Source organism: Chiloscyllium punctatum, chromosome 7 (genome assembly GCF_047496795.1).
Source record: "Chiloscyllium punctatum isolate Juve2018m chromosome 7, sChiPun1.3, whole genome shotgun sequence".
Taxonomy (NCBI): domain Eukaryota; kingdom Metazoa; phylum Chordata; class Chondrichthyes; order Orectolobiformes; family Hemiscylliidae; genus Chiloscyllium; species Chiloscyllium punctatum.
In genome coordinates this window covers 66,120,287-66,132,991 of record NC_092745.1, presented here as the reverse complement: position 1 = coordinate 66,132,991, position 12,705 = coordinate 66,120,287, and the positions used below count along the sequence as shown (strand labels likewise).

General features: G+C 38.6%; 1 protein-coding gene across 3 annotated transcripts in view; it reads right to left on the bottom strand.

Annotated features, from left to right (window-relative positions):
• Positions 1–12,705, bottom strand: part of dennd1b (DENN/MADD domain containing 1B) — a 300,181-nt gene that overhangs the window by 72,918 nt on the left and 214,558 nt on the right. For all 3 annotated transcript variants that reach the window (XM_072573886.1, XM_072573887.1, XM_072573888.1), the window contains 2 exons: positions 10,943–11,044; positions 4,889–5,014 (listed from right to left, as the gene is read on the bottom strand). In XM_072573886.1, coding sequence (XP_072429987.1) covers positions 4,889–5,014; positions 10,943–11,044 — 228 coding nt within the window. The remainder of the gene's footprint in view (positions 1–4,888; positions 5,015–10,942; positions 11,045–12,705) is intronic.

The following is a 12,705-nucleotide window of genomic DNA, read 5'->3' as shown; positions in this document are numbered from 1 at the left end:
AAAATTCAGTTGTCCAAATCACAAAGGGTTTATCATCTGAATAGTTGAGCTGCACAGACCACACTAGTCCTGGAGCATGGTCAACACGATGGTGTTGCAGCCACAGGTCATCTCAATAGACAATAGGTGCAGGAGTAGGCCATTCTGCCCTTCGAGCCTGCACCGCCATTCAATATGATCACGGCTGATCATTCCTAATCAGTATCCCCTTCCTGCCTTATCTCCATAACCCTTGATTCCACTATCTTTGAGAGCTCTATCCAACTCTTTCTTAAATGAATCCAGAGACTGGTCCTCCACTGCCCTCTGGGGCAGAGCATTCCACACAGCCACCACTCTCTGGGTGAAGTAGTTTCTCTTCATCTCTGTCCTAAATGGTCTACCCCATATTTTTAAGCTGTGTCCGCTGGTTCGGCACTCACCCATCAGCGGAAACATGTTTCCTGCTGCCAGAGTGTCCAATCCTTTCATAATCTTCTATGTCTCAATCAGATCCCCTCTCAGTCTTCTCAACTCAAGGGTGTACAAGCCCAGTCGCTTCAGTCTTTCAGCGTAAGGTAATCCCGCCATTCCAGGAATCGACTTCGTGAACCTATGCTGCACTTCCTCAATAGCCAGAATGTCTTTCCTCAAATTTGGAGACCAGAACTGTACACAGTACTCCAGGTGTGGTCTCACCAGGGCCCTTTTTACAGCTGCAGAAGCACCTCTTTTCTTCTGTACTTAATTCCTCTTGTTATGAAGGCCAGCATGCTATTAGCCTTCTTCACTACCTGCTGTACCTGCATGCTTGCCTTCATTGACTGGTGGACAAGAACACCCAGATCTCTTTGTACTGCCCCTTTACCTAAATTGATTCTATTGAGGTAGTAATCTGCCTTCCTGTTCTTGCCACCAAAGTGGATAACCATACATTTATCCACATTAAACCGCATCTGCCAAGCATCTGCCACTCACCTAACTTGTCCAGGTCACCCTGTAATCTCCTAACATCCTCATCACATTTCACCCTGCCACCCAGCTTTGTATCATCAGCAAATTTGCTAATGTTATTGCTGATACCATCTTCTATATCATTTACATATATTGTAAAAAGCTGCGGTCCCAGCACGGATCCCTGCGGTACCTACTGGTCACTGCCTGCCATTCCGAAATGGAGCAGTTTATCACTACCCTTTGTTTCCTATCAGCCAACCAATTTTCAATCCAATCTTTGCCCCCAATACCATGCGCCCTAATTTTGCTCACTAACCTCCTATGTGGGACTTTATCAAAAGCTTTCTGGAAGTCCAGGTACACTACATCTACTCATCCATCTTCAGAGTTACATCCTCAAAAAATTCCAGAAGATTAGTCAAGCATAATTTCCCCTTCATAAATCCATGCTGACTCTGTCCTATCCTGTTACTACTATCCAGATGTGCCGTAATTTCATCCTTTATTATAGACTCCAGCATCTTTCCCACCACTGAGGTCAGACTAACTGGTCTATAATTTCCTGCTTTCTCTCTCCCACCTTTCTTAAAAAGTGGTATAACATTAGCCACCCTCCAATCCTCAGGAACCGACCCCGAATCTATCGAACTCTGGAAAATAATCACCAACGCATCCACGATTTCCCGAGCCACCTCCTTCAGTATCCTGGGATGTAGACCATCAGGCCCCGGGGACTTATCAACCTTCAGACCTAACAGTCTCTCCAACACCAAATCCTGGCAAATATAAATTCCCTTAAGTTCAGGTCCTTCAGCCACTGTTACCTCAGGGAGATTGCTTGTGTCTTCCCCAGTGAACACAGATCTGAAGTACCCATTTAATTCTTCTGCCATTTCTTTGCTCCCCGTAATATATTCCCCTGTTTCTGTCTTCAAGGGCCCAATTTTAGTCCTAACCATTTTTTTGCCTTGCACTTACCTAAAAAAGCTTTTACTATCCTCCTTTATATTCTTGGCCAGTTTACCTCCATACCTCATTTTTCCTCTGCGTATTTCCTTCTTACTAATCCTCTGTTGCTTTTTAAAAGCTTCCCAGTCCTCAGTTTTCCCACTTATCTTTGCTATGTTATACTTTTTCTCTTTTAACTTTATATGTTTCTTAACTTCCCTTGTCAGCCACGGCCACCCATGCCTCCTCCTGGGATCTTTCTTCCTTTTAGGAATGAACTGATCCTGCAACTTCTGCATTATACTCAGAAATATCCGCCATTGTTCCTCCACGGTCATCCCTGCTAAGGTATTGCACCATTGAACTTTGGCCAGCTCCTCCCTCATAGCTCCATAGTTCCCTTTATTCAACAGAAGTACTGTCACTTCCGACTGTACCCTCTCCCTCTCAAATTGCAGATTGAAGCTTAATGTATTATGGTCACTACTTCCCAATGGCTCCTTCACTTCAAGGTCTCTGACCAATTCTGGTTTGTTACACAATACCAGATCCAGAATTGCCTTCTCCCTGGTTGGCTCCAGCACCAGCTGCTCTAAGAATCCATCTCTGAAGCACTCCACAAAGTCTCTTTCTTGAGGTCCAATACCATCCTGATTCTCTCAGTCTACCTGCATGTTAAAATCCCCATAACAACTGTAGTAACATCTGTGCGACAGGCCAATTTCAGCTCCTGATTCAACTTACATCCGACATCCAGACTACTGTTTGGGGGCCTGTAGATGACTCCCAAGAGCGTCGTTTTACCTTTAGTATTTCGCAGCTCTATCCACACTGACTCTACATCCCCTGACTCTAGGTCCCTCCGCGCAAGGGACTGAATATCCTCCCTTACCAACAAGGCCACCCCACCCCCTCTGCCCGTCAGTCTGTCCTTACGATAGCACGTGTAGCCTTGAATATTCATTTCCCAGGCCCTGTCCACTTGAAGCCACGTCTCAGTTATCCCCACAATATCATATCTGCCAATTTCCAAAAGAGCCTCAAGCTCATCCATCTTATGTCTAATGCTTCGTGCATTCATGTATAGTATTTTTAATTTGTTACTGCTCTCACCCAATCTCAACAATTGCTTCCTTGGTTTGGGGCGAGAACAAATTGTGTCAGGGATCTCAGATACAAGGCATGTGCTGGGATAGAATACAAGTTTTAAATGGAAAATGAGAACACCAATATGTTTAGTTGTAATACTTCCAACATCTGCATAGCCTGCCAGCATTCAACAATAAAGGTTATATATCTGGTTCGGATACAGGTTCTTCTGTTATAACGCATGTGTTTCATCAACGTGAATTTGTTATAAAATGATAGGCAAATTGGGGACATTGTTTCTAAAGGGCGTGCTTTTAAAATGCATATTGGCTATTACATAATTACATCGCCAACACTAAGCACTGTGTCTAAAGTGGAATTTTTCTATAACGTGGAGTTGCACAAGAAAGTAACCATTGCATGATAGAAGGACTGACTGAATTGAAGGGCAACAAATGCCTGAGGAAGAAAGAGAAACTCAAAATGTAAAGCCAAACTGCTTGAAAATGCAGTTTCAACTAGTTACCAAAAATTCGTATGAGATAACAATCACAAAGGAATCTATATACAAAGGTCCAGACAAGGGCAGTAGGAAATATGGTACATTGAGAACAAATTTCAAATAAATTCACATTATTCTTCATGGACTATAGCAATGCTCATTGAAGATAAAAAAAAGATTTCTTATACATTCATAAAATTCTGTGCAATTTACTTTGTAATTACAGTGAAAAATGATTGGCAATAATGTGGGAATTCTTTACATAAGTTGTTTTATCAGGGCTCTCTCTTTTCTTCAATTAGCAGAAGTCATATCCCAAACTTATCAGTTCTGATTTGTAATAAATTAATCTTGTTGTAAGTTAACAAATTTTGTTTTCCTCATTTTCTTGGAGCTCCATATGTCATATCAAGTTTTCTCTCCATGCATTGGAACCTACATAGTTATCCAAACTTTCTTGGTCAGGCTAAATTCAGACATGAATCCAGTTTCAGGAGACACGGAAATTAATATATTCCCTGATAAATTCAAATCAGAGGGCATATTACTTGACTTTGCAGGCTGACCTTTCAGATGCAGTGAAACCTTACATCCATCCCTGATTAAAATCGTTACTTTGTTCTCCTATGGACTGGAAAGAACACAAAGGAAACAAGCAATGCATCAACATCATTGTGACATACTCTTTTAGCGTAATATTTTGCCATCTCCTCCATAGCCAAGCATTTAATCAATTAATGCATTAAGCCTCAGCATCGAGTGCCTTCTTGAAACCTTGATGAAAAGAACTTATACTGCCTCCATCTCTGTTCACCAGATTGTCAAGCTCATTAAAGAAACCACTTTCTTTCACACAAGATCATGCTGAAATAGATCATCCTTTAACCATCCTTCAAAGTCTGCAACACTTACCCAACAACTTAGATGAGACTCAGAGGTCATCAATTTTATAGAATAATACACAAGTCTGATTAAGAGGAAGCCTTGTACCATTGTAGAATAGGGTCAAGTATTGAACACAATGTCTATCTGATAATTAAACATGTCAAAATAGCTTTCTTCAGTTACTAGACAGTTCACACTGAAAGATTCAAGCAAAAAAAAAGGCATTTTAATGATTGTGAAATTGAAAAGTTTGTCAGGTATCGGTCAAGACAAATCCCTAGCCAGTCACAAAAGGCAGCAGATGACAACAGCAGAAGCTAGCAGAATAGATAATTCTGTCTTCACAGCTGCAGATTGAAAACAGTGAGAACAAGTGAGAATGATAAAATCTATACTGAACTCTAAATGTGAGTTAATAACAGGAGAGAAAAACGTACGTAAGAAAGTCATGGAGACCAATATCAATATTACTTGCTTGTGTAATATGTGTTATAGTCACAGAAAAATAAAGATTCTTGAAATACTTACAGGTTTATAACGGAGTGCATCTCTATAGGAGCCAAATAGTGCTGCCTGTGCTTTAAGAAAAGCCCTTGCTACCCCATCACCAGTAGCTGTTGACTGCTTCTTCAGTTTGTATTTCAAGGATGAGACCTACACAAAGGAAGAAAACATGAAATTCACATCTGTTCAAGAGAACAAATTCTAAAGGTCATGCACAATATCAGTGTGCAAGCTCTAATACTTATCAGAACACCTGCCTCTCAGTTCCTACATATATAATATATGTATTGATAAGAATATAGAAAATAGTGGGACAGTTTCCTCAAGACTTATGAATGAGAATGGACTTTCAAGAGTTGTACACTTGCCACAATGTCAAGAGAGTGGCAAACATGACAATATCCAGACCCAGTGAAAATTTCCTTTCATTAAATACAATTTCTTATTGCTCGGTGTACTGCTCAGCATAAATTCCTTGCTGTAAGCATAACTCCAGAGATACAATCTTTTCTTCAAAAAGCCTTGAAATTATTCAGATGACAGCAAAGTAGAAATGTAATAGAGTTCAGTTAATTGCAAGAAACACCTGCTGCATAATAAAAAAAAGACCAAATTTCCACTAGGAAAATATAATTAAGAACCAAATTGCATGCTAAAAAATGAAATATATGGTATTGAGAGCAAAATGACAACAGTATCAAACACAAGAGAAGGGTAATTAGAAGAAATACCTATTGTTGTTAAAATATTGAACACAATTTCCTTTTCTGCTTTAAATAATGATTGCTGTCTAATTACTCATTATACTTCTTTTAATAACGATAACCAGCACAGTACAAGGCATCAGAGAAAACCAAGCTCTACAGGTGATAAACCTTTACAGCAGTGACATTTTTCAGTGTAAAGTCACAGTTACTGTGATCTGATCAAAGAAATGGGCCCCCACAGGGTCCAATTATAGCCATATTTTTATGGAAAAATCATTGAGTTATGATGTTCATAATCTATGCAGAAAGGACTTTACAATATAGGTCTTTTCCCAATAGCTATGATCTTTTCAATTTACATCAAGGCTTGATTGCTACAGATGAAAGTCTAGAAATCCAATTCATTTAATGCTCTGACTGCATATACCAAGGCTCATTAAGTTTTTTTCAATTAACTTCAGCACAGGTTGTGAAGTACATAATCTATATTGCTGTGGCAAGAAAGGTTAAAGAACATACAAATTCACTAAATTCTCCATGCTCCTTTAATTGACACTCGACGGTGGCTTCATTCTGGAAACCATCAAGCAATTAAACATCAATATCCTTCAGTTTTATTTCATGGATGCAACAAAACAATACCTATTGTATCAAATGAAGCTTCTTTCACTAAAAGAAAGGAGAAGCTTCCTAGGTTCCACAACAGACAAGTATAATGATTTTATTGGTAACTCAAATGACTTAAAAATTGTACCCCAAAGCCAAATTGGAACTTTCAAAATGTACTGTATATTCTGCCTCAGAACTTCCCAATAGCAAAACAATGCTCCTTTGGTCAGAACTGCCTCCAATAAAAATGGCCATATTATCAGTGGCCATGTGGTATTGAAAATTTTTCTTCAAGTTACATTTGACCGCATTCGTAATATTAAAAGCCATCTTTCCACATCCACTCCATTATTTTTCAAAGGTATAACAGTCCGATTGAAACAGTCAAGAGGCAGTAAACAAAGGCAAATTGTCGAGATGGTACACTGCTTAAACTTCCCACCTGAAAACTATGGAGACAGTTGTCTTTATGAAAGGTTCTGACCTGAAACGTCGATTCTCCTGCTCCTCTGATACTGCTTCATCTGGAAACTATCCCATGATGTTCAGCAGCTTTCACTTGCGGCAATATCCCCAGTAGATTTATGTTTGTTTGGTTTATGTCTCCTTTGACTATGAGGTAGGAGGGCAGACCACACCACAGATCCCTCTGGAACTTCATAACCATCAGAAAGAGGAACGCAACTAGCTTCTCATTTATGTTCCTCTGAACACAGTAATTTTCAAACTAGTACACGCTAAAAACCTTAACAAGTTGTAGTCATTTGAATCAAATCTACTGGCTAGTGACTCCAACAGTGTGGGTTCAATTCCCACACCAGCTGAGGTTACCATAATGGACCTTCTCTCTCAACCTTCCCCTTCTCTTGAGGGCATGGTGATCAGGATAAGGGTCTTTTGAATCTGGGACTATTGAAATCATTTTGGTTTGATTGCTGATTTCTCCAATGTTCTTTTGGTAAAGCCTGCTTTTGGAAGCCATTCCAGGCAGAGAGATCAAATTACCATATTTGTCAGATTTTTCACAGTATTATGACTATGATTCAAAAGGTGATTTTTTTTTGGGTGTTCAATGACTTTAAAGAAGTTGTGTTCTGAAGGTTGCCTGACAGCAAGCCTGAGTGGTTTGATTATTAAAAACCAAAGGAGAGGCAGATTGTTTTACTTGGAAGTGGATGGTTACACTTACAGACAATGGCAACAGCCAGTGTGCTGACAAGGGAAAGAGTAAAAGTCTTCAAATTCCATAAACATGAGAGAAAGTTGCATTGTAAACAGTTGTGTTTTAAATTATCCATTTACTTAAAAGACAAAAGGAGTGTTGGGGGTGTCAAGGTTAGCTCATTAGCATTTCTTCCTGGATATAAGGCCCCTGCAGTTTGTATTATCATGGAATAGATATTGAAAGGGGAAAGATATAAGATATCCATGAAAACACTTCGTGAAAGTTCATCTGCCAAGATGCCAGAGCAGGAGAACAGCTAAAGACAGAAAGATGCTTTGTTTTAATCACACAGGAATATAGATGTGAGCTAATGCATAGATTGAAAGGACATAATTCACAGAGTCAAACAAGGCTGCAAGATTTGTCTAGTTTGTGCTAGAGGAGGAATCTATGCGAGGATAAACTAACTTCATTGTGAAACTAAAAGTTCTGAAATTAAAAGGGCGCAGTTAGAGAAAGGAAAACATCCTTTCGAGATAAAAATCACATTAGCATGGTTTCAAGAGAACTTAATACTTTGAAAGAACAAAGTAAAATGCAACTGGAAAGTATGTTTCGATTGTGGAACTAAAAAAGGGAAGTTCTGTTCTGTGATTTAAAATACTACTTGGATAATCTACAAAGATAGTGTTTCATCAACTAGACATTCAGCATTTAGTCCTTTGTTCAAGTAAATATCTTAAATGGTAAAATCTTGTATCAACTTTCCAGCTGGCAAATGGGAATTCTAATTTCTTCCCGATAGTCATTGGTCTATATGGAAAACATATCAGTAGTTAGATTCAATACTGCAAGAACATTTTCTGACATACGTTAACTTGTTAGTTGGTCAGCCAGAAAAACAAACTGTACTGAATTTTGGGGAAGATCTTAATTGAAGACATCAACTTGATCATCAAAACAAAAATCTCAAGAGAAGGAAATTCCAGGGATCAGTAAGGAGTTCATGAATACCTTACTGGATAAATCTGTTGGAAGACTTGATCACTACAATCCAAATATGACAAATTGAGTTGGGTTTGTTGGCAGGTTCACTTATGTGGTAAACAGTTTCATATGAAGCAGCTCACTAACATCTTTTACTTCTTTTTCCCAGAGGCGCTATCACCTTACGCATTGTGAAAATTACTGCTAAGTTCACTACACGCTGTTCTAATCATTACTGTTAGTATTCAATGGCATAGACTCATTCCAGATTATTTCAGAACATTTTCGACATAGGATGCGGGGCTGCTGCAGGGGTATGAAAATTGGAATCCTGGATGCACCTTAACTCCACGAAATTGAGAATAGATTCTCAGCAGATACTAGGTTTTACGAAAATTTCAAGAGACTTATCACAGAATATCTGACAACACCTCAGATTAAGACTGAAAAGGTGCTGCCTCTTAAGAGCATGTGCGGCTCTCCATCTCTTCCCAGAAAATATGCAGACTCGACTAAATTCTATGAAGCTAAATCAGAAAGGACACCAAATAACAGCAGTGCATGTTATTAACTTCAAGGAGTTTTAAAGGGGAAAGTTTACTGAGTTGTCAGAACATTCTTGATGATTTGGTGAAATCATGAACAAGTGAATTTTTCCTATGCATCATCACCTCATTCAGCAATGACCACAGAGGAAATTGCCAAGCCAGAAGAGTTTTGTTTCATAGAAAACACCAAAACGTGCAGTGCCTCAGTGGCAAGGATAAGTGGGTTTGCATTTCCAATCCCCCAACAAATCATTAAGCAATCAGAACGAATAGTCATGAATTATGGTGGAAGCAAACTATTTTTCTTTAAGTTATTATGGCCACAGCCCACTCCCTGCAGTGAGGCTGCAGAAATGGCTATTACAAACTGCCAACCAAGGGAATACACAGTGGTACAAGCGAGGAGGCCTGAAAAACCTGCAACTAACAGGAAATTTCCATAAAATTCATTTTATCAGAGTTCCATTCTGCACACTAGAAGTGGTAATATTACCTTTAATAACAGGGCAAATCCTTTGTTAGCAGGCTTATTAATGCAACAAAAAAATTAACAAATCAAAATTCGCTCTGTACATTATAAATCTACGTGGCCACAGCAGTATTTCAGCAGGAACACAAATAAACACTTTGCCAGAGGGCAAAAACGGGAATTATGTTTCCATCTGGAAATCCACAGTGTTTTTCAAAGTAGCATCGCTATGAACAAAACTAACATTTCTAATAGGCAATAACTCTTAAATATTATGTGCGAGCATCTGACAAGAGATCATTATGAAAATGACAGCACACACCATATCAGAAAGTCTACTTGAAAACACTTCAGTAATTCAGGACAACTGTGACCCACTGACCTTTATGACAACTGAGACCAATACAAAAACTGACCTAATAATAGACTCCATATGGTCTAAAAGCCTTGTGACATGAACTCACATGTAACTAAACATATCTTGTAGCAGCTTTACGCAAATCAACAGGAGTCCAACTCATAATATTTTTACAATTACCTTTTCTGCCAGTGGGGGTGGATTAAAGAGACCAGAAGGCACAAGAGAAACCAATGTAATCAAAACACTGGACATAAATGATCCTGGTTGATTACCAAGTTACTTGGCAATTGCAGAGAAAACAACATGGTGGATGTTTGGAAGTGGGCATGACATAATTCATAGAATGTTGGTGCTATATTGTTTGTAGCTTGCTTAAATTAAAACATGGAATACTAAGCACCCTGAAGCATTAGTAATCAGGAAAAGCAATGCAAGATCAAAAGAGAGATGCAGCCAACACCTCATTTATCAAACTTCATTGGCAAATACAAGACCTTTATTTTAACTACCTCTTCCTACTGGAGTACACGTTTGAAATTGTCAGTTTCTTCCAAAACAAAAATAAGCAACAGAGAGCAGTCAGTTTTAAAACAAATAATGTGTTTCCATTGAAAACGCCTGTCAGAAGACAAGAAAATTAAAATGCACCGGAAAACTAATAATTCGCGGAAACAAATGTTTCAGCATAGTGAAGATCAAAGGATCAATTTTGTGACCCCAACTGTAAAAATATTTCTTATAGTATTGACCAGTGCCATCTGAACATTAATTAGAGGAAAAGGAACTGGCAGGTGGCAGGGAAACAGGAGCTGATAATTGGCTCCCTTCTTCTCGCTGCCTTCACAACTCAACTCATTCTTCGGAAAGAAATGCCACTAGGCAGACAGAAATGCATACTTTGTAATTTAATGATTAAGTATAAGATGAAGAGGCTTACATTTTTAAAAAGCTACAGCTAATGAATGCAGATATCTTTCTGATCATGAACTTCATTTCCGATTGGCTGCACTGTTCAAAACCTCTCCTCAGCCACAGTCAAAATCACGAAAATAATTTCGCTTTTGTAAAAGTCAATTTGCGGTTCCTGATTTTCACAGGATGGAAAACAGCAGACTAGGTCCGGCTCACCCCCAACCCCTTATGTCTTCTAATCTGTGATTACAAAAGGAAAGATTTCAACATGACAAAGAGCTAATAAATTTGAAAAAGCACACAGTCACATTTTGACTTACCACTTCACTTGGTAGGTTGTGAAGGTCATCAAATGGTGTTTCCAGTGTGTTTGTATCTACGTTTAATATGATTACATCTTCATCAGCTTTATTCTTCACCTTCTGTTGAAAGGGGGAGAGAAAATGTTCAGCATGGTTGTAAATAGAATGGTTTTGTTTTCTAAAAAAAAGGTACTTGCTGTTGTGGTTGTGAAAAGAAAAATTGTATTTTTATGTCAACAGCCCACAATGCTTTCCCAGAGGACCAGATATCCAACAATCAAGTGCCTATATGGAGGCAGTCTATCTCTGTTTATGTGCCTCATGACAGTAATACTGCTTATGAATTGTTCTGTACCAAAGGCCTGAAGTCATATCCACATAGTCGGTATCTATGTATTTGAAGAAATTTTTAAAATCAAATGTTGGTTGTCTAAATCATGGACTCTCAACTTGATTCAGCACAACAGTCAACATTTGGAGTGAAGATAAGTTTACAAATTTGAAGCTCTGACTACGGTTACATGGGAACACTGATTAAAGTTGAGTAGCAGCACAAAAAGAACTTAGAGAACTAAAAACTGTCGTTGTTCTGTACGTATGTTGGGGACAAAAATAAGGTGCAAAAGGATTATTTACCAGTACAGATGGAGTATGAAAATAAGTGAGGAATAAAAATACTTATTCATTATTCAGTGGTCATTGAAATTGCAGTAGCATGGCAGAGTTAAAATCAGAGTATAAAATGGAACAGATTGGAAACCCCTTTAATCAGAAGTAAATTTATAACAGAGTGCTTTAGGGAAGACAAAGGTGAAAAAACAGCCCCCGGCTCTATCAGTTTCCATGCACAGTAGGAGTTGACTGAAGTTGTGAATTGACTCACTGAGCAGGCTGCTGCTCTAATGGTGTAGTGTGCAAAGTCAAAGAGGTTAAGTCATACGTCTTTCCACATTGAAATGAATAGATAAGTACTCGTTGAGGGCACCAAGGGATAGGAATCCAAGCTGGTACATGGAGTTGAGTACAGATTAGCTATGTCTTAAGTTTCTGAACAACCTACTTCTGTTCTGATGACAGCTTTAGAAGTTCATTGTAATTAACCAACATCTCAGTTAATGTCCTTTGATACAAAGAGGAACTTACGGACATGATGGATGAGGATCAGGCAAGTGATATTTGTGAACTTTCATGTTGCCAACATAACACACTAATTAATAAGGTTATTTAAATAAGTGTGTTGAAATATTCACTGCTGTCAGATTGACAGTCAAGGAGTGAGACGCATTCAGAGATGTCAGAATAGAAGTGGGCTACCATCAAGTCCTGCAAGGGTTGGAACAGGGACTATTGTTTCTGTAACGTTTATAAATAGGTTGAAGAACAAAACACTGCCAAGCTTACAAGTAATAACAAATGAGACACGGTGGCTCATGGTGCGAATCAATGTATAGTAACTTAAAAGGATCTAAACAAGAAGCAACAGAATATGGTAGGTAGCAGTGATACCAGATATAAAAGATTCAGACAGTAGAAAAGTGATTGGAGCTGTCTACTTGCTGATGTCATCAATTTAGTGTCTTTGAGAGCATGGGAAGAAAACAAATAAAATCATTAGACAGCTAAGGATTCTGAAAGAGGCACCTCACGAAGACTGCAGTACTGTTCTGGATCTTAATATTACAGGGATGTTGCAAAATCATAAAAAGGAGTCCAAAGAAGATCAAAAACACCAGAAACACATAAATTAGGAACAGAAGTAGACCATTTGGCTCCTTGCATCT